Source organism: Emydura macquarii, unplaced genomic scaffold (genome assembly GCF_026122565.2).
Source record: "Emydura macquarii macquarii isolate MOO-44397 ecotype Brisbane River unplaced genomic scaffold, CSIRO-AGI_Emac_v2 contig_2369, whole genome shotgun sequence".
NCBI classification, from domain to species: Eukaryota; Metazoa; Chordata; order Testudines; family Chelidae; genus Emydura; species Emydura macquarii.
This window is the reverse complement of record NW_027132506.1, coordinates 2,948,025-2,968,953: the sequence shown is the minus strand read 5'-3', so window position 1 is coordinate 2,968,953 and position 20,929 is coordinate 2,948,025. Positions and strand designations below refer to the sequence as shown.

At 66.5% G+C, this 20,929-nt stretch overlaps 3 protein-coding genes across 6 annotated transcripts in view; 1 reads left to right on the top strand and 2 right to left on the bottom strand.

Annotated features, from left to right (window-relative positions):
• The window catches only part of UBA7 (ubiquitin like modifier activating enzyme 7), a 29,602-nt gene extending 23,103 nt beyond the window's left edge, over window positions 1-6,499 (bottom strand). The window contains exons 1-7 of one of the 3 annotated variants that reach the window (XM_067561240.1): window positions 5,857-6,499; window positions 4,159-4,296; window positions 3,799-3,967; window positions 2,324-2,458; window positions 1,644-1,750; window positions 1,159-1,249; window positions 558-696 (exon numbers count right to left, since the gene is read on the bottom strand). In XM_067561240.1, coding sequence (XP_067417341.1) covers window positions 558-696; window positions 1,159-1,249; window positions 1,644-1,750; window positions 2,324-2,458; window positions 3,799-3,967; window positions 4,159-4,214 — 697 coding nt within the window. In that variant the 5' untranslated portion in view covers window positions 4,215-4,296; window positions 5,857-6,499. The remainder of the gene's footprint in view (window positions 1-557; window positions 697-1,158; window positions 1,250-1,643; window positions 1,751-2,323; window positions 2,459-3,798; window positions 3,968-4,158; window positions 4,297-5,856) is intronic. The other 2 variants (XM_067561241.1, XM_067561242.1) reach the window with 2 other exon arrangements.
• Window positions 6,500-6,611: 112 nt separating this feature from the next.
• On the top strand, window positions 6,612-8,821 carry TCTA (T cell leukemia translocation altered). Of its 2 annotated transcripts, none has more exons than XM_067561238.1 (2): window positions 6,612-7,043; window positions 7,316-8,821. In XM_067561238.1, the coding sequence occupies exons 1-2, from the start codon at window positions 6,766-6,768 to the stop codon at window positions 7,356-7,358; spliced, it is 321 nt and encodes a 106-aa protein (XP_067417339.1). In that variant the 5' UTR covers window positions 6,612-6,765; the 3' UTR covers window positions 7,359-8,821. The 2 variants fall into 2 exon arrangements, with proteins under 2 accessions (XP_067417339.1, XP_067417340.1); XM_067561239.1 differs by having other exon boundaries at window positions 6,637-6,976.
• On the bottom strand, window positions 8,810-16,305 carry AMT (aminomethyltransferase). The gene is made up of 9 exons (XM_067561236.1): window positions 16,179-16,305; window positions 13,074-13,241; window positions 12,198-12,278; window positions 11,352-11,483; window positions 11,008-11,086; window positions 10,368-10,513; window positions 10,079-10,259; window positions 9,643-9,798; window positions 8,810-9,354 (listed from the first exon to the last, which is right to left on the bottom strand). Exons 1-9 carry the CDS (start codon window positions 16,269-16,271, stop codon window positions 9,176-9,178), a joined length of 1,215 nt encoding a protein of 404 aa, XP_067417337.1. The 5' UTR covers window positions 16,272-16,305; the 3' UTR covers window positions 8,810-9,175.
• Between the last annotated feature and the right edge of the window lie 4,624 nt (window positions 16,306-20,929).

Here is a 20,929-nt window from a genome sequence, read left to right as displayed (position 1 = left end):
AGAGCCTGAGGCCCAGCCCCCGGGACCCCCACAGTCCATGGCAGCCAGGCATGGCCCATGGGAAAGGGCATCTCAGCCACCCTGCCCAGGGACCATCACCCTGGCCTGACCCGGAGCCGGGAGCCCCAGGCCCAGTCTAGCCCAGGCTCAGGCCCTGGTACCGGCTGCTCAGGGCTGGGGGGCTCACATGGGCCCGGGTGGGGCACACGGAGCCCAGCAACCAGTGGTGCCCACCCAGGGCTGGGTCGAAGGCAAGGATCCCGTGGGGAAGGCCTCGTGCTTCTCTGCCCCCAGCCCTTTCGCCCCACCGAGGGGCTGGGGCTCAGTGACTTTCAGTGAAAGACTACATGCCAGCCCCCATCGTGGGACCTGCCCCATAGCAGGGTCCCCCCAGTGCGCCCCTCAGCAAGGTCCCCTCTGTGCTCCCCCCAGGCTCCAGAGCGGGGTCCCACCCCCAGAGCACCCCTCCCCCCTGAGCGGGGTCCCCCCTGAGAGACCCTCCCCCCCAGAGCACCCCTGCCCCGGTGCTCTCCTGGCCCCCAGCCCGTGGGGCTCACCCAGAACGCGGATGGGGCGGGGCTGGCAGCTGTTCAGCTGGCTCATGCCCTCCACGCCTGAGAACGTCACGAAGTCGCCATCTGCAAAGCCATGGCCGCGGCCCTGCCCGTCCCCACAGGTCACCACCCCGGGCGTGCCCTGGGGAGAGAGCGGGTCGGGGGTCAGGGACCAGCCAGCTGAGCTGCCCACCTGGGGCACCCGGCAAGGGGGGGGAAGGGTGGCCCCGGGGCGCCCCATGGGAGAGGGTTATGGGGGCACACGGCGTGTGGGCGTTGCCTGGGTGGAAAAGGCCTATGTGCTCTCAGGGCCATGGGGGCAGGGGAGACACGGGTGTGGGGGCGTCCTAGCGTCTCAGCCGGGTGGGCACAGAGGAGACTGGCAGAGGCCAAGGAAGGAGCCAGTCACCAGGGCACGGAGACCCAGCGCCCAGGAGGAAGCGGATCTCCCGGCTCAGCAGAGACGCTGGGCACAGACCCGCCCGAGTACAAGGCCTGGGGGCTGAACGCTGCCTCCCCGGCCAAGCCGAGGGCTCCTTCTGCGGTGCCCGGGTGACTATGAACCGCCGGGCTGGTGACAAGGCTCCGCCTGGCCCAGCCATACCTGCGAGACGTGCTGCACGTAGGCGCAGATGGGCTCAGCCTCTGACGCGTCCTCGACCACAAAGTTCTCCCCGAAGTCGCAGAACAGCTGCCTAGAGTGGGACAGGCGCTGGGTCAGCGGCCCCGCCCCGCCCCTCCCCTCAGCGCCCCCATTCCACAGCACCCTCCGCCCCACCCCACAGCACTCCCACCCCACATCACTCTCGGCCCACAGCACCCCCGGCCAGCCCCTGTCCCACCCCATCCCACAGCGTACCCAGCTCCTGCCCCACACACCCCAGCCCCAACCCACAGCACCCCCACCCCACTGTGCCCCTGGCTGCCCCACCCCACAGCACCCCCCTACAGCACCCCCGGCCAGCCCCTGCCCCACCCCATCCCACAGCGTACCCAGCCCCTGCCCCACACACCCCAGCCCCACCTATAGCATCCCCAGCCAGCCCGGCCCTCACCCCACCGTGCCCCCTCTGGTGGCGTCTCACTTACCCAGCCAGCCCCTTAGTGTCGGCCAGCACGAAGGGGATGCGGTGGGCATGGCAGATGTCACTGACGCGCAGCTGCTCCTCCAGGGGCGAGTTGGTCAGAACCACAACCTGGGCCAGGACCCAGCGTTAGCACACGTGGAGCCTGGCCGTGGGGTCAGCTGCGCCCCCAGGACAGGGAGGGAGGCGCCCCCCAGACCTCCTTGATGCCATTTCACCGCCACTCAACGGGCTCTGGCATTAGCTAGATGGGAACTTCACGGCCCATGCCAGCCACCGGGCAGTGCCCAGCTGGGTCACTGCACTGCAGGCCCACAAGGGGGGGCTCACACAACGGTTCGAGCAGACCCTACATAAATACTGGGGTTGTTCTTCACAGGGAGAAGCAGCCCCAAAATTGCTTGTTTAGGAACACAGAAAGCTACAGCCAGCCCTCAGCTGGGCCTCCCCACACCCCCACTCAGCTGTGACCCACCCCCTCCGGCTTCCCATCCCCCAGCTCAAGTCATCCCCTCCCCGGATTCCCCACCCCAGGGTAATTTGGGGCTGGTTCATGCTGGCCGCCTCCAGAAGCTGACTTACACCTGCCAAGCCTGAGCTCCCGGCTGCCCCACGCCAGCAGCCTGGAGCCAGGCCCTGACAGAGCCCCTAGGCACGGGTGCCCCAAGGCACGGCCCCCCTCACCTGGAAGGCTGCCAGGAAGCTCTCGTCCAGCTCCCCGGTGTAGGCAGTCACGGGCACGTAGCTGTTCAGCTCTGCCAGCCGCTGCTGGGAGGCCAGGGCGCGGTTCCGGCCCACATCGCTCTCGGACAGGAAGAACTGCAGAGGGCAAGGAGAACCCCCCTCTTTCGTGATGGGGGCACGGCCGCGGCCTCTGTACCAACCCTTGCCCACGGGGCAGACACCCTCTCACGTCCCCCCAGTCTCAGTGCTCTCCTGGCACTGCCAGGGCACCTGCTCATGGCTCCGGGGGCCCGTCAGCAGTGCGGCACCGGGCCAGGCTGGCCTGGGGGACGGGGCGCCGCTGCACAGGCCGTATCAAGCTGCCAGCGCCTGTGCCATTAACTGACCTCATGCCAGCCCATGGGCATGGCCCAGTGAGCCATGGGCACCCACCGCCAACCACCTTCCTCGCCAGCCACCCCGCTGGCCGCACCGCCACGGCTGCAGTGAGCGGGAGCCACCAGCCCAGCCAGCCGCTGCCCCTTACAGGGCGTGGCTGTCACTAGCTTTGGGCACCAGAGAAAGCACTGCTGGAGGCGAAGCAGGACGGGGGGGGGGGAGGGGGGGCCCTTGCAGGGGACAGACCGCGGGATTCAGGGGGCGGGGCTCTCCGCAGCCAGATTCCCCTTGGCACAGCTTCAGCCTGCCCGGCCCAGCTCGCCCCCAGCCTACGCCTGTTTGTAAACCCAGGGAAATCGCCAGCGGGAACCAACCCTGAGCCGTACATGGCTGGGGCTGAGCCCCGAGCTGCAGGGAAAACCCGGCCTGGTGGGGCACATATCCCCAACAAGCAGTGGCGTACCGAGAAGGGGGGGGGGGGGCAGGCCCCTGGGCACCAGGCTGCAGGGGGGCATCGGGCCAGCCCTTCACAACAGGCAGGGGGCTTTGAGGGGCACAGAGCCTCCTGTGCCCCTGCCCCCTGCACATCATGAAGGGCCAGCCCAGTGACCTCCCCCAGGCCCGGGGGAGGGGAGGGGGGAAGGTGAGGTTGCCCCATCTGTGCACGCACCAGACTGTGGGGCTGCAGTGGGAGGGGGGAAGCGCGCAGTGGGTGTGTGGGGTGGGGGGGTGGCAGAGCCAAGCCTGCATTTGTGTCACCCCCCAACCTCACGCCCCCCCCCGCAGGTGGAGACCCCTCCCTCCCCCAGGCAGCTGGGGGGCAACGATGGGCCCCCTTCTGCCCTGTGGGGGGAGCTGCAGGCTTGGCCCCCAGGCGCTGGAGACCCTCGGTATGCCACGCCAAAACACACACTCCAGCGGGGCACGGAGGGAAACCTAGCGCCAGCCAGCCAGCCAGGCTCGTGCCAGCCTGCACCCACCCAGCAGGCCGGCCCCACCGCCGTGCTTGGCCCAGGGCAAATGGACGCACCGTGCAGGCCGGGGGCGGGCTGCCCAGCCCAGCCCAGCGAAGGGGACCCCAGCCGCCCCTCAGGTACCTGCGAGGAGAGGTCGCTCCACTGGGCGCTGCCCGGGTCATGCACGGTGACGGATTTCACCCCTGCCAGGACGATGTTCTTGGCGATCTCCACGCCCAGCCCCTTCATCCCCGACACCAGCACAGCCGCGTTCGCCAGCCGCTGCATGGCCGCATGGCCCAGCACGTAGCTGCAGGGCAAGCACAGCAAGCGTGTGGGAAGAGCAGCATGTGCGGCTGGCACTGCCCCCTCACCACGGTCCCGGCCCCGAGGCTCCAGCCCTGCCTCGCGCCCCCATTGCACCGGAGCACCCGCCCCCTTCGCTGGCCCCAGGTGCCCCTGCCAGGCTGAGCGGTCCCTGCTCCCGCACCCAGCACTCACAGCTGCCGTGAGTACAGGCCCTCATCAATCTCGCCCGGGCTCTCGGGGCGCTTCATGCTGCTCCTGCGCAGCACAGACACGGGTGCGGTGGGTGCGGCTGGCCCGGCCCAGCTAGGAGAGGAGGAGCTGCCTCCAGCCCTGCACGGGGGAAGAATCAGGCTGGGAGTTAGGACTCCTGGGCCCTGCCCCTGGCCGTGTCCCCCTATATCTCAGCCACACCCTCCCCTCCAGGCACTGGGGCTAGTGGCCACAAAGGGCTGGGGGCAATAGGATGCTCCATGCAGCTGGCCAGGCTGTGGCCAGGCCCGGCCCAGCCCAGCCCCCAGCTCTGGGCAGGCTGCTCCTTGCTCTGGGTCCCACCGTGGGCACAAGAGCCTGGCCTGGCCTGGGATTGCGGGAGACTGGCAGGGACTTGCAGGCAGCTGGCACCCAGGGTGCTAGAGATGCGGTGCAAATGTCACCTGGGGCTGCATCAAGCAGGGGCCAGCCCAGTGGCCGTGCCAGGGCAGCGCTGTCTGTCAGACAGGGCAGGGCAGCCTGTTTGTCTGCTGGGACACACCTGGGGCAGTGGATGCCCCCTGCCATCGAGTGGCAGACTCAGGGGGTCGATCCCCCTCTCCAGCACCACCCAGCAGAGGCCTGGCTCCATGAGGGTTAACGCTGTGGAGGACTTGGCTGTGAGGATGCCAGGGCAGCTCTAACCTGGCACTGGGACCAGCCCCGCCCCTTGGAGGCAGGCTCTGCCCTGACTGGCAGGAAAACGAAAGTGAAAGGCTGGTAATGCTTGGGGGAGGGGTACTGCTGCCATTTCCACACTGGAAGGGGGCTGCCTTCCCTGAGCCCCCTCACCACGGGGCCGTTCTCTCCACTGGCACTGCTGGGCAGGCTCCCGCGCCATGCAGGGACAGATGGGAGCAAAGCCTGCAGTTGTGAGAAGGGAGCTAGGGAACCCTGGAGTCTGGGAGCCAAGCCAGTCCCCTCCTGCCCCTATGGCTAGCTGTGCCAGTACCCCTCACCCCAGCACCTCGCTGAAGCCTGATGGAGCTATGGGCACAGCACTGCCCTGCCAGGGGGAGCAGGGGCCAGCCCAGCCCCACAGAAGTCAGGCGTGTGACACAAGTGGCTGCTGGCATGAAGGTCACTGGCGCAGGCAGTGGCCTCCCTCCGACAGGCTGGTACCAGCTGCCCGGGGGCAGACACCACACACTTGCTGGGTCAGGTGGGGCTGGGCACCACACAGCAGGAAGGGGGCTCCCTGGGATACATGCGCAGGGGTCTGCCATACATCCACTGCACAGTACCTCCTGGGGGCAGCGTCAGCACAGGGGCCCCTCTCCCACCCCAAGTGCCATGGGGGTACCAGGGCAGGGGGCCTGCAGAGTGACACCAGCCAGGAGGGGAGCCCCACACATGGGGGGCAGAAACAGGCCCCTGAACAATCCCTACCTGGCACCTGAACTGGGATTCCCATCGCCCCCCGGGGCTCGCCCCCTGGGCAGAGGGCAAGTGAGGCTCGCACCAAAGTGAGCCCGGCCCGCTCAGCCGTGCCAGGGCCCGGCACAGAACCCAGGAGTCCTGCCTCCCACTGCCCCAGCCACTGGGCACCGCAACCGGCTCTGGGGAAAACGCGGCGCTGGCGGGTCCTGCCCGGCCGGGGGGCGGCAGCTGGCGACCTGCCTGGCCAGGGGTAGCGCTTACCCGGCCGACCGGTGCCCACAGAGGTGCCCGAGAAGCGCCGGCCGGCAGCGCACCGGGCCCCGGGAGAGCAGGAAACGCCAAGCCGAGGAGCTGCTCCCCGGCTCAGCCTCTTAAAGGCACAGACACGGCGCCTGGGCCTGGGGCAGCGGGACGCCGCAGCTGCTGGGGCGGGCGGGTAGCGGGGGCGGTGGAGCCCGTGGGTCCCGGTGCGACTGCCCGGCCCAGCGCGCTAGGGCGGTGCACAGCTGCAGGGCCGGCCGGACACCCCACAGCGCGGCACCGGGCCGAGGGGAGCGGCTGGCATCCTGCAGCGCCCACTGTCCCTTCCCCCCGCGCTGGCTGGGCTGGGGGTGCCCGTGGGGGGGTGCGACCCTTCCAGGGCCCCCAGGGCTGCCCGGCCCCTTGCAGCCACCTGCCTCCAGCCTTGCCTGGGCACCCCACCAGCCGGCCGGCCGCTCACTCTGCTCCGGGCTGGGCCGGCCCTGCCACACTGGACCCGAGTCCCTTGAACGTGTCCCCTGCGCTGTGCAGCCTCGGCTCACGGGGTCCCCACCGCGAGCCCAGACCCTGCTCCAGGGAGCAGCTGCCTCAGTTTACCAGCTGCCCTGAGCCCAGCTCCAGCACCCTCCTGCCCGAAGGAGGACTACAGCGAGACAGCAGAAGGGGCGGGGCCAGCGCGGTGGGCGGGGCCGGGCTGTGGGTGGAGGGGCGGGGCCAGCGCGGTGGGCGGGGCCGGGCTGTGGGTGGAGGGGCGGGGTCAGCGCGGTGGGCGGGGCCAGGCTGTGGGTGGAGTCGCCTACTGGTTTCCGGCCGTCCCGGCCGCGGGTTCGCGGCGCCTGCGCAGCGCGGTGCTGGCGGGTTCCCCCCCGAGCCGCGGCTGCAGAGTGACTGTGGCGCGTGCGCAGAGCGATGGCGGCGCCCTGGGGCTGGGAGGCGCCGGGCCGGGCGCTGCGGGGCCTGGCCTGGCTGGGGCAGGAGTTCGCGGCCGACTGGGCGGCCCAGGACCTGCGGGCCGCGCTCTTCCAGGGCCTGCTGCTCTGGCTGGGCCTCAGCCTGCTGGGCATCCACCTGGCCTGGCGGCTCTACGGGGGCCGCGTCAGCGGGCTGTGCTGCCGCCCAGGTACCGAACCGAACCGGGCCGAACCGGGCCCAGCCGCGTCCTTGCCGCGGGCCGGGCCGCCGCCCAGGTACTGACCGGACCGAAGCCCTGGGGCCCGCGGCCCCGCCTCACCCTGCCGCGGCGGCTCCCGGCGCTGCGGTTGCCGGGGCCGGGCCGGGCCGGGGCCGGTCGCCCGGATGGCTCCTCGCGGCCCGGCCCGGGGAGTGCCCTCGGCGGCGGGGGGCGGCCGGCCCGGCCCGGCCCTGCCCTGCGCGGGTGGCAGCGCCTGGCCCGGCTCGCTGCTGTGCGCGGCCCGGCTCCGCTGCCCCCGCCGGCTACTGCCCGTCTCTCCCCCCGCAGGGACAGCTCGAGCAGCGAGGCCGTGAAGACGCACCGAGAGTGATGTGGGGACGGACGGACAGACGGACGCCTGGACGCGTGGGTGGGCGGGGGCCTGCCTGGGACCGCTCCACCGAGGGACCCCCGCACTGGCTGCCCGCCGCCTTGCGCCGTCACTGCGCGGGGCCGGCAGCCCCGGAGCGAGCCTGGCCGGCGCCATCCTGGCTGGACTCCGGCCGGCCTTGGGGCAGGGCAAGCTGCCATCGGCCCTCTGCTCACGGCGGGGGGCATCGTACAGTCCCCCCGGCACATCCGCCCTTCCCCCGCCTGCCCCAGACAGAGCAGGGCCCTGCCGTGCCCACAGGGCATAGCCTGCGGCTCAGCGATGTCGTGCCCAGCTCCCCTCCTCCCTGGCACTTGCCTCAGACCCTGGACTACGGTGCTGAGCCCCTTCCCCCAACTCTTGTCCACACCACCAAGGGGCCAAAATCCTCCCCACCCCCCCTCTCTCCTGCAAAGCCCCCAGGCACCTGTACCACCGCCTGCCCCACTTGCGGGGGGAAGGAGCAGTTCCTGCTGCTCGAACTGCTGGGTGGGTGATGCCAGGCTGGGCTCGGAGGGGCGTGATGCTGTGGCGGGTAGCAGTGCCCCTCCCTGCTTACACAGTGGGGGAGCAGAGCCCAGCTGCCCACCTCTGCAGGGGCTGTGGTGGCACCTGGCTGCCTGTGCCCAGCGGCTGATAGCCCTGCTGGCACCTGGGCGACTGTCTCTCCAAGCAGGGGGCATTTGCATCTTGTACCTGCATCCCAGGCCGGGCCCTGAGCCAGCTGCTACCCCCAGGCATCCACCATGCGTGCCCTGCCAGGGCATGCTGCGGGCGCTGGCCCCAGGCCTGCGAGGGGCCCTGCTGGTACTGCTGGTTGGATTAAATCCCTTTGCTGTGAGCGTGTTGCTGTTGTATGTGGGGGGCTGCGTCCATCCTGCCCCTGCTGGGCCCTGCCCCTCGGAGAGACACTGCCCCGGCTCACCGATGCTCTTGCTCTGCATGTCCTTGGGGCAGCTCCTCCTCCTCCAACCAGGGATGGGGGCTCCCTGGCCTTACCCCTTTCCCCCCCCCCACTGGCCCTTTGCAGAGCACTGCCTGCTGCAGGCCTAGCCAGGGGTGGGGCTGCCCCACGGCAGGCGCCCGGCTCACCCACAGCACCTATTTCCCTCCCCCTTTCTCGTGTCGGGGGAGGGGTGCTGGCCCCTTCCCTGTAGGGCCAGTTGTAGCACCCTTATGCCAGGCAGTTTGTGCCACCCCCAGTGCAGGGGCTGGGGAGCCGAGCCCATGGGCAGAGGGGGGTGGTGCTGCCCCTGGGCTGCCCTTGTCCAGCTGCTCTGCTCTGGGTTACGGGCAGGAGGCCAGCAGGGGCAGTGGCTGGAGACGGGTCTCTGGGCTGGGCCGGGCCTGGCCATGCCCTTGGGCGCTGTGTAGCCCAGCCTAGCGGGAAGAGATGAGCGGCAGGGCAGGAGCAGAGTGGGGCTCTTTAATGGACAATTACAGAGAGAGGGGGCTGGGGGGCAATATGCCCAGCAGGGCAGGGCCAGCTCTCACTGTGCCAGCCCATAGCCTGGCAGCGGTTGGCAGTGCTCCAGGATGCAGCAGGCCCAACTGTGTCTGGATGTGGGGGGCACAGCTCACACTGCCCCCCTCATGGAGACACAGACTGGCCTGGGTCCACGCAAGCCCTGGCTAGGGCTGGAAAGTACCTGGTCCCTTGGCGGGGGGGCTGGTTGCCCACTGGGGAATCGGGAGTGGGGAGGTGGCCCCTGGGGCGGGGCAGGGGCTCACGTTTGGTCGGGGGCAGGTAGGAGGCATGGCTGCTGGGCAGCGCTGCCTCACTTGAGTGTGTGGTAGCGGGTGGGCACGAAGGGCATCTTGGTGACGAGGGCAGAGCAGCTCTTCTTCCGCACCTCCACTGCCAGTGCCGTGCCCGCCCGGCTGTGCTCCACTTCCACATAGCCCATGGCCACGTTCTTCTTCAGGCAGGGCGAGGGGCAGCCACTGGTCACTTTGCCTGTGCACAGCAAGGACAAGTGGCCGGTTAGCGCGGGCGCAGCTCCCTGGCTTCAGCCATGCCACCTCCCACCACTGCTAGGGCCCAGCTGGGCGGGTGGCTGCAGATGCGGCTGGACCATCCTCCCTGGGACGGAGGGATGGTCTGTGCAGGTGGGAGCCCATCAGACATGGGGACTAGCCACGCCTGGCGCCAGGCCCTCACCCCCAGGATGCGGCACAGCTAGGGGAAAGGGAGGCTGGCCAGGCCCCAGCACCCTGAGGGAGGTGCTCCTGCCTCCCCACTTACCAACGGGCCTGCCCTCAGGGCTCAGGATGGCCATGTGCGGCCGGATGGGGGGCCCCGTGGACAGCAGCCCCACACGCTTGCGCTTCACCTTCCCTTTGATCTGGGGCACGATGACTGCAGCACCAGGGAAGTCCATGGCCACCCGGCGCCGCTTCCCTGCGAGGGCAGCAAGACAGGTCGAGTTAGGGGGCAGGGCACCCCACACACCAAGGGCACCGCAGCCCATGTCCCGCCCAGCCACAGGGCTCTCCGTGTCTCCGTTCCCCCAGGCAGCTAGCGCCCCATACCAGCCTTGTGTGCCCATGCCAGGCTCACCCACGCCCAGGATTCCCCTGTGCCCCAGCCCTAGGCAGGGAGTGCGACACCCCCACCAGCCCCGACCCCGCTAAGGTGCCCAGGCCCCGCCCCACCATCCCTGCTCCTTGCCCCTTCCTACCCAGCGTCCACACCAGCGCGGCCTCCACAGGTGTGGTTGTCTCGTTGATGTCGCTGCCATAGAGACAGAGCCCTGCCTCCAGGCGCAGGCTGTCCCTGGCCGCCAGCCCCGCCAGCTGCACGTGGGGGTCCCTGAGCAGCAGCTCCGCCAGCTCCACCGCGCGTCCCGCCGGCACCGAGATCTGAGCCAAGCAAGGGCAGGCGTGATGAGTGCCAGCTTCCTGCCCCGCGCTTGAGCCAGCCCCACCTGCCCAGGGGACACCCGGCCCACACTCCCGCCAGCACGGTACCTCCACGCCATCCTCGCCGGTGTAGCCGCAGCGCGTCACCCTGCAGCCTGGCACCCCGCACACAGCCATCACGGCGCTGCTCATGAAGGGCAGCCTGGCCAGGTCGTCGGACACCCCCGTCTGCAGCACCCGCGCCGCCGCGGGACCTAGGCACAGAGAGTGTGGGGGGAGCCTGGCGTCAGCGTCTGGGGGAGGGGGCAAGTGTACCCCAAATCGGTGCGGCAGTGCCCAGCCTGGCAGGGCAGACAGCTGGGGGCAGGCCGGCTGGGTGTCACTCTGGGAGACGTTTCAGCGTTTGACTCAGAACCTCCCCAAGTGGGAAATGTCGGTGCGGCCAGCAGGGCTTTGGGACAGCTCTGCCCAGGAATGACGGGCACCAGGGTGGGGGTGCCTGTGTTTGTCAGCCCCCTCCCTCACCGGGGGGTGCAGCAGGGCCGCAGGGGGTCTAGGCCTCCAGCTCCCCTCTGCAGGGTATCTTGCCCGGTCCCCAGACCCTTGGGTCATGGCCCCCCACAAGCCAGCGCTTGGCTTGGTCAGCTGGCAGGAGAGGCAGCGCCCAGGGTGACCCCAATGAGGGGCTGCCAGGCTCGGGCCCTGGCACAGTGACATGTTGGCAGCCTCGGTGCGGGCGGCCCGTTACCTTGCAGAGCCAGCAGCGCGTTCTCGGAGACCTCCAGGTGCACGTCACAGCCAGCCGCCCGCAGCTCCTGCGCTCGGCCCTGGAGCGGAGACAAGGGCAGGTGGGACAGGCCGGCCCAGCCAGGGCAGAGCCCACCCCGAGCACCAGGCCCAGGTGGCAGCACAGGGCACCAGACCTGCCTCCCTCCTGCCCAGGGCAGGTGCCGTGATGGGTTCTTCTGCCATTCACAGAGCCCCCAGTAGCTGGGGGGGGCACCAGCGGAGCAGCAAGTGGGCGCCCAGCACACGATCCCGCGCTCGGCGTTGCTGTGGGGTCCGGGCAGGGGGGCCCAGCGCAGCACGTACCTGCATCAGCGCCCAGTCCTTGTCCCTGCAGCCCGCGTTGGACACCACGTAGAGGTGCTCCTCCGAGGTGCTGGTCACGATCAGGTCGTCCAAGATCCCCCCGGCCTCGTTAGTGAAGAGAGAGAGCGTGCCCTGCCAGCGGCAGCACACTCAGCCGGGCACCCACGAGCCACCAGCAGCCCAGCTACCCCATGCTGCCCACTGTCACCACGGAAACGCCAGGCGAGGCCACGGGCCAAACAGGCCACAGCCTCACCTGATGGCCCTTCTAACAAGTGACTCCTGCCAGCCCAGCCCGGGACTCCCCCAGCTCTGCCCATGCCCCATTCCCGACCCACAGCCCCCTGCCAGCCCAGCCCGGGGCTCCCCCAGCTCTGCCCGTGCCCCACTCCCGACCCACAGCCCCCTGCCAGCCCAGCCCGGGGCTCCCCCAGCTCTGCCCGTGCCCCATTCCCGACCCGCAGCCCCCTGCCAGCCCAGCCCTGCATCTCTCCCTAACCGCATAGACGACAGGTTGGTTTCACGGTGGATTTGTGCTACGGGACCTGCCAAGCTCCCTGAGGCTGTGGGAAGCGGAGACGGGCCCGTCTCCCCGTGATCAATGGGCTGTGCTCGTTATGAACCGCTGACTCGGCACTGCCCCACTTGGCATCACTCCCCCGCGGGGGGGACGCGATCTGCTGCGGGGGACACGGAAGGTGTCGGGGTCACAGAGCCACCAGAGCGGGCTGGGCCAGCAGCAGCTCTGCCCTTTCCCAGGCTGCCCTAGGACCCACTGATGCTACCCCCAGGGCCGTCTGTCCATCCATCCGGGCCTGAGGGGGCAGCGTCTCACACCCACCGTACCTGGTCTGGCTTCAGCTCTGCGATGTCTCCAACCACCAGGCTCTCCATGAACTTCACCCGGTCCCGGCCAAACACCTTGGTCTGGGGAGGAGACGTCACAGGGTCTGTGCCCATGGCAATCAGGCGCCAGGGCTGGCCCGGCTCGGGCCGCAGGGCCGGGTGGTTATGGTGCAGACATCTTGGCTCCGTTCGGCTCTGGGACCCTCCCCCCTCGCAGGATCCTAGAGCCCACGCTGGATCGCAGTTAAATAGCCCCGCAGGCCTGAGTCAGCCGGCACGGGCCAGCCAGAGGTTTTCAAGTGCAGTGTAGACGTAGCCTGAGCCCTGCCAGGCCCGCCCCACCGTCGTGGAACCCCACACTGGCCCCGGCCTGCGGTTCAAAGGTAGCGGTCTGAAGGCAGACACAAAGGAAGCTGACGTTGCACATAGGGAAGGTGGCAGGAGACCCGCTGAGGTTCAGGAGAAGCTGAAGGGGCAGAGGGGACGTGCGTGCCCGGAAAATGCCAGCGCTGGACCCGGGGGGCAGGAGCACAGCACTGCTGGCCTGGCAGGGAACGTACGCTGCGTTTGGCCATTTGCGAGGTGCCGAAGGCAGGCTGAGAGCCAGGGGACGAGTCCATTCACTGCTCTGCCCCAACTCGCTGCGCAGCTGGCGAGTGCCTGCCGTGGCTCAGAAGCAGCCCCAACTTGTCACTCCCCCAGGACTGGGCCTTGCCATCCGACTGGGCAGTGCTGGCCCCGGCCTCAGTTTCCCCATCTGCAGAGGGTGAAGGGTGCACCTGTCCCATGGCTCATCGCCATGGGGAATTGGCGTGTGGTGGACAGGGATGGGCGGGGGGGAGTGCGGGGACCCCGGGCCAGGGGCGGCTGGGCTACCTGCAGCATGTGGGAGACGTCGAAGAGGGAGCAGTGCTGGCGTGTGTGCAGGTGGGACTCCAGGTGGCCCAGTGCATACAGCACGGGCATGCTCCAGCCGGCGAAGTTCACCATCCTGCCGCCCTGCTGCCGGTGGAAGGCATGGAGGGGTGTCTGCTTCAGGCCGTCCTGTGGGGCGAAAGGATGCCGGATCAAGCCAACCCCTGGCACTAGGACCCCCGGCTAGATGCCATGCACGGAGCCACGTGTTGGGGGCACAGCAGGGCACCATACCAGGACGGGTCCCTGGGCCTGCACCAGGGAACGTTCCCGTTAGGGGGCAGTTTGCCACCTGTGGGGCGGCGTTGGCGCCCCCGATGCATGGGCAGCCGCAATGGAAGCTGCTGAGCCCGCCGGGGCCGGGACCCTGCCGGGACCTGGATACATTGCTGCCCCGAGACAGCCGACCCCGCCCAGCCTATGCTGGCACACAGACGCAGCACAAGACCCCTGGCACAAGAGGGGCACAGCCCCCCCACCCGCAGACACAAAGCAAGAGCCAGGGCTGGAGTCCATGGTGCCTCCGCCCTGGAGGGGGCAAAGGGGGCACCTTGCCCAGGGGCCACCCAGCGCTGGCCCGACTCCCCTCCCCTGGTGCCAGGCCCTGTCTTGATGCCTCCCAAAGAAACAGAGGAGCCGACTGGTTTCCTCCAGCCCCCATGGAGTGAGGGGCCCTGACGGGGAGGGGGGGATGGCAGAGGGCAGCAGCAAACTCCCTGCTCCCGCCAGCGCTCCCCAGGGTGACTCCTCCCCTGCAGGCCCCGAGAGAGGGTGGCACTGCCAGCAGAGCCCACAGGCAGGGCACGCTAGCACCCGGCCCCACGTGCGCACTGGCTAGTAGAGCGCCCCAGCCTGCAGGCTCTCTGCCCCCAGGGAGCCCTGCCCCAGAGACAGGGATGCCTGCTGGCGTTGCAGCCGTGACCCGGTGCCAGGCACATACTTGGGCCCAGGGCCGCAGGGGCCTCGGGCATGCTGGGGAACCCCAGGGCTTCCCCCTGTGGTCTCTGAGGGCATGGTTGGAGCCCCCAGCAGGCCAGGCCGCACGAGACCCTCCCCCCAGCCCTGCTCCAGCTGGGGAGACCTGGGGGCTCCCTGACCCCACCACTCTGGGCTATCGCTTCCAAGCCGGCACCTCAGCACCCAAGCCAGGACCCTGCCAGGCTGAGGTGAGCTCCGGGGCCGGCTCTGTAGCCGGCTCGGACAGACTCATCGCCAGCGGCAGGGCCCGGCTCAGGGCAGGCCGCAGTCAGGAGCCCCTGGGGCTGCTCCAAGCACTCTGGGAAGGGGCACATGCCCCAGCGCTGGAGCCAGCCCTGGAGATCTGGAGTCACGGGAGTGTCCAGTTGCTGTGGGCCTGGTTCCTCTAGCCCTAGGGCCCTGGATCCTTCCCTGCGGCCCTGCCCCCCACACCGCAGGGGCGAGCCAGGGCGCCGCAACCCCACACGCTGGGCCTGGCCCATGCGCCCCAGGCTGGCGCTGAGTAGGGGGCCCAGCACCATCCCCCAGCCGTGCCACGCCAGAGGGAGCTGGGGCCCAGAGCCCGGCTTTGAGGGGGTGGGGGGGCTGAGTGGCCCCCTGGTGCCAGCCTGGCAGCACCGTGCCACAGCATCATCCCCGCCCCCATGTGCTGAGAGCGCTCAACCCCCGGCACAAGAGGAGCACGGCCCCCCACCTGCAGACACAAAGCAAGAGCCAGGGCTGGAGTCCATGGTGCCTCCGCCCTGGAGGGGGCAGGGGGTCACCTCGCCCGGGGGGCCGAGGGCTGTATTTACTGGTGGGTGGCGCCCAGGGCTGTGTGCACAGATCAAAGGGAGCACTTGCCCTTTGCCCAGCACCTGCCCTTCGTTATCGGTTATTGGCACGTCCAAGGTTGCTGCGGGGGAGGCATCCCACTGCCCCTGCCTCTCCCTCGCCCTCCCCCGCCGCCTGTCTGCAGAGGCATCAGCAGAGTGAGTCCTCGTTCACCACGAAACGTCGTCATTAGGGTTCAGAGTCGGCACCAACCCATGCTGCAGGCTCAGCCCATCCCTGGAGCAGGCTCTGTGCACACTCAGGCAGCTGTCACCCCAGTGGGGCACAGGCAGGCTGGAGGGGCAAAAGGAGCCACAGGAATGGGGCATTCAGGGAGCACGGGGAGCAGTACTGAAGGCTGGGTGGGGGAGCCAGTCGGGGGCACACGTAGATGGGGAGCAGTTGGGGGGCATATGCAGGGGGGCAGCGTGTGGGGGAGGGGACATGCTGGGGGATTCTCCACAGCTGCGCAGGGTACACATTAAGTTTGTTTTTGCCTTGAATCGGGGATTCTGAAGTGGGGGGGGGGCCTCGGGGCAGTCGGGGGTTGGGGTGGTGGGAGTTGAGGGGAGTCCGGTATCAAGGGCAGTGCGGGGTCAGGGGGGAAGTTTCATGGGCAGTGGGACCTGGGGAGCCAGGTATCAGGGCAATTGGGGTGCTCAGGGATGGAGGGGGTGGGAGTTGGGGGGGTCAGGTGCAGGGGTGCTCACAGGCACTGGGGTGCTCATGAGGGTATGGGAGGAGGGTTGGGGAAGCAGGGGTGCTTGAGGGTGGAAGTTGGGGGCTCAGGTATTGGGGGGTGGGCGTTAGGGGCCAGGTATTGGGGTGCTCATGGGGGTATTGGTGAGGGGTGCTCAGGGGTGGAATTTGGGGGCTCGGGTATGGGGGTGGTGGGGGTGATGGGTATGCGGGGGTTCGGTATCGGGGTGGGGGGTGTTCGCAGGCACGGGGGGGTGAGAGTTGGAGGGCTTTGGAGTATTGGGGGCAGTGGGGGGCTGGGTATGGGGGAGGGTCGTGGCAGTGAATGGTGCTCGGCATGGAATTTGGGGTGTCGGGTAGAAGTTGGGGGGCAGGTATCGGGGTTGGTGGGGTGTCGGGTATGGGGGGAGCTGGAGTCTCGGGGGGGGTGGGGAGGAGGGGCTGGGGCCTGGCACCGGCGGAGGATATGGGTAGCGGGGGGTGCTCGGGGAAGGGGGGGGGTGTGGTCGGGCCGCGCGCACAGGCCGGGCTGGGGGGGTCGCACCCGGACGCCAGGGTCCCCCCGGCCCCGCTCACCGGCCCGGAGCTGCAGCGCCGCCGCCCGCCCGCCCCGGGCTCCCGGCCTCGGGGCCCGACCCGCAGCGCAGCCCGGCCGCCCGCCCGCAGCATCCCGCAGCCTCCGGCCCGGTCCGCCCCCGGCGCAGCAGGCTGGGAAATGCGGCCCCGCCCCGGGGGAAGGGCTTAACGGAGGCCCCGCCCCGCCGGGCCCCGCCCCCAGCGGGAGTGCTGGCCGGGGACAGCCAGAGCCCGGCCCGCAGCGGGCCCCGCCCCTGGCTGGGAGACGGAGACGGGGCGGGGCTGGGCCCTCTTGCTCCCAGCACTGCTGCACATGCCGGGCCTGCCAGGCGCACCCGTGTCCCCCCAGCGCCCGCGGGGCCCGCCAGGTGCCCACTGCGGGTGGCATCGAGCCAGGCGCTGGGGGTGCCCGCGGCAGGGCCGGCCTCGCCTGGAACCACGGCACCTGCCCCCGCCTCCTCCCTAGGGGCCCCCGCCTCCTCCTGCGGAGCCTGGCTTGAGGTGGGGGGTGCCCACGCAGCGGTCCTGGGCTGGGGGTGGCCATATGCCCACCTCAGCTTTGGCACCGCCCTCTGCTTCTGCCCTGGAGCCCCCTCACTTGAAGGCTTCCCTCTCCCCCTGTCCCAGAGCCCCAGGGGTCCCCCTCCTCCAGGCCAGGCTCCAGCCCCCCTGCTTCGCCCCACAGCTCGGCCCAACACGTAGGCCTGGTCTGCATGCCACAGTCAGGCCAGGAGAGTCCCCGGCTGCAGGTGTCTGCATGCACCCTTGTCTCCCCATGCAGGAACACCACAGTGCAAGTGCGGCCCGAACAGTCCTCAAGCTCCCGTCCCACAATGCCCCTGTCCTCATGATGGCACCAGTCGGGCTCTGAACTCCACGGCCTGGGTCCGCCTGTCTGGTTTTATCAGCAGCTTCTGGCGTGGTGGCCCCTCGGCATGCGACCATGGAAAAAGACAGGCTGGCGAGAGCGCTTGCTGCAGGAGAGGCAGAAGGACCAGCGGGAAAGGCACCAGGACATGGTGGGTTTGCTCAGGGCTGACCAAAGACCCCCCCCCAACTCAGCAGGGGCTGGAGCCAGAGCTCGGGGCTTTGGGTCTGACCAAGATGGACCCAGCTGTAACTGTCTGGGTTCGGTGCTAACCAAGAACTTTCCGATGCTGGGTTCCACACAGCTACTAAACCCCTCTGTGTTACACCGAGTCACCGCTGACTGCCCAGTTGGGGTGCAGGGCCCCTTTGGGGGGGATTCGCTGTGGGGAGCTCACGGCATGGGACGGGTGCTGAAGCCAAGGAGACAAAGCCTAGTCTCTAGTGAGAGCTGCCCTGAGGGGCAACGCACTGGAAAGGTCCTGCCTGGGTCTGATCCAGAACTGTTCCAGAGTGCCATGCCTTGCACCTGTGACAGTTGGTGGCAGCGGTGGGATCTGCATGCATCCCATGGACAGTGCAGCTGAAGGCACCAGGAGCGTCCGGCAGCGATGACTCGGCCAGCCTTATAAAGCGGGTGTTGATTAGTTGCCTTGAAAGTTACAGCTCAGTCCATCTTGGTCACACCCAGAGCTCCCATTGTTGGCCAAAATCTTGTTTTTGAAATAAATGTAAGACCAGAGCCACAACACCCCCCCTCCCTTCCTACCAAAAGGCACATCAGTCTGAATCAAAAGCTAAAACCTCAAACTGACTCTTACTGCTCTACCCTTTTAAATGTTAATTCAAGTCTGTCTGCACTTTGTATAATTTTAAGATTGTTTGTAAATGTCTGTACTATGTCCACTGGCCAGTTCATCTGTTAATTTTACCTGCTTCCAATATATTTGTAAAAATCCTATTCTAAGTACAAAAGCCACACTGTGCAATGTAATGTATCTGTCTAATTGTGAAAGACACTGTCAAAAATGAAATAAGGTTTGCTCTAAAAATAATATGTAAGTTCTTCAGCTAGGAGTTGGCCCTGAGTGATTGAAGTGTGAATGGCTGAGCAATTGAGTTGGGTGTAGACAAAAAGAGTGATTGAACAATTGGTCTGAGTAAGGGATATCGAAACAGACATGAAGAAAACACCAGCCTCACCTAAAATGCTTGAGGGAAGAAGAAAGAAGCAAAGATGATCAAATGGCCGAAGAGGAGCCACCCTGATGACTTTGGAGCCAGCCCATTTCAAAGGACAAAATCTGATCAGGCTTGCAAGAATGTGGGTGATTGAGAATCACACCAAGAATGCAGTTGCAGCATGACAATGCAAAACCCATAGACTGACATGGGGTCCTTTCCCCATAAAATGGGACAAGAAGATGAAGGCTGGAGGTTCGGGTCTACAACATCACATCAGCCAGGAGTACCGATGTGCATTGGCAGAACCTGGCTCCTCATCCTCATGCTCTAGTCACCTGGCCAGTGACTATCACGAGCACCAAGAGGCTGGTAACTATGACATCTGGAAGATCCCTGTGTATGTTTGTCTGTCTCCCTGTCTGTGTATGCCTGTCAGTCTGTGTGAGTGTGAATGAAAGCATCAATTGAAACAGGTGTCTCTGTAATTGTAGTATTGATATAATGTTAATACTGTTTTCCTAGTGTTTACATTATTATTAATGTTATTACAGTGTAGATACCGTATTTCCCCATGTATAAGACGCACCTTTTTTCGAAAAATTTGGGGTCTAAAAACTGGGTGCGTCTTATACAGTGGTTTTAGATTTTTTTACCGTAATACATTTTTTTTTCAAATTTCGGGTCCCAAAATTAAGGTGCGTCTTATACATGGGAGCATCTTATACATGGGGAAATACGGTACTTTTCTTTTCTTTGATACTATCTACAGAAGTTTCTGTGTTCACAATAAATGCGGCTTGTTGCCTTATCCCCTAATAAGATCCTGTAATATTTGTTATTTGGGTAACACCAGCCCCGCTCCCCCTCCCCGGGACCCCAAAACTGGAGTATCCTGCTCCCAGCAGCCCATCTCAGGCATGCCCAGTTGCCCCTCCTCCGTCCTTTGTTGAGTTTTCCTGGCGAAACTGGTCACCTGGCCTCCATCTCTCCTTTCATTTACGTAGCCAGCTGGCTTTTTGCAGAGGTTTCCTGCCCCTTCCTTCTCCCTTCCCCTTGACCATCATTTGGTAAGCTACAAAATATCCGGCCATTGTCTGGGGCCAGGCAGCTAGCCAGCAGCAGCCACAGCTGACCCTCTAGGAGTCTCTGCAAAGAACAAACACTCTTATCCCACCACCTGGTTAATCGTGCAACACATAGGGTAAACTGAGGCACACACTATTCACACAAAACATTAAGAAAATCGCCTGCTTCATCACAAGCCCCCACCGTGGATTTTCCAGCTCCAAAATGATTTCCCACCAACCCGTAGCAAGCCAGCCTTGCGAACTTCAAGAGCGTGATCACCACTCATCTCCACTGTCGCTGCAGCTCTCATTCTGGTGTCCCTCCGCCGGAGTTCGGCACACAGCCCCCAGATTGTGGCCTTGCAGAGCCAAAAGTCCCGGAGCCCCTGCTCACCGTCCCAGACCTGCCTGGTGCTGGGATCCCACCAGGTGATGCTGGTTTCAAGGACCTGGCAACCACGCTGCACCGTGGAGCTGCTCTGTGAACACCAGCACCAGCCTGGCCTTGATCTTTTGCTGTGTCCATCGGCGTCCAGTTATTGCGCTCAAACGTCTCCGCATCATCCTCATCGCAGCCCTGAGGGGCGCTGGGGTCCCTCGAGCTGTGCACACCCTGCAGCATGGTGCGGCCTGGCCTAGCAGCGCGCAAGAGAACCGGCTGAGCTCGCAGGCACACCCTGAAAAGTACCATCCGGGACAGAGAGGGTTAATAAAAAGTGAACATTATGGGATGTGAACGGTGGCATGGGGGGCTTTTGACCCCTTCACTCCCAGAAATCTCTCCACCCAGCCCAATGAAACTGGCCCAAAAGGCACCATGTTACCTAGTGGGATGAGGCACGCTGGAGTACCGCCCCGGCATGCACCGTGCTTTACGTCATGGCACAGCAACGCAGGCACTCCCGCTACGTGCGGCACTGGTGCAAGCAGCGCCCAAGTGAGACGCAGACTTAAGCGGCTGGACCCCAGGGTAACGTGTCACCTGAATGCGAGCATAGTCAGGGCCTGAGCAAGACGCCTGCTCAGAGACTTCCCCCCATCAGGGCTCAGTGACCCTCAGCCAGGGTTTGCAATGATGCCCGGCGGCCTTTTCCAGGCACACAGCTAGGAGGGCCTTAGGGTAGCACAGGGGAGCAAAGGTGAAGATTAAGCCCATGTCTACACTCTGGGTGTGATCGTGGCCCAGAGGTTCAGTAGCTCAGTCACTGGACGAATTCTTCCCCGGACCTGCCACGTCTACACCAGGACTCAGGCTGACATAACGTGCAGGCCCTGCTCCATCCTGGCCAACACCAGGGCCTCCTGGAGCCATGCTGCTTCGCAGCCATTGGTGCTTCCTGCCTCTCGGCTTGTCCACACACAGCAGCACTGCTGCAGCGCTTTGGGGCAGACACACCCGCCACCGAGGGGAGGCTTCTCCCAACAGCGCACGTTTCCCACCTCCCCGCGTGGCGGTAGCTAGGTTGTCAGAAGAATTCTTCTGTCGCCCGAGTGCTGGCTACCCCGGGGTTAGGTGGGCTTAGCTCCGCCACTCCAGGGTGTGGACCTGTCCCACGCTCCAGCGGTGTAGCTATGGCCCTGTCTCTTTGCCCTCTACACCAGCTCTGAGACAGCTGCTTTGCCTTGGTGCGC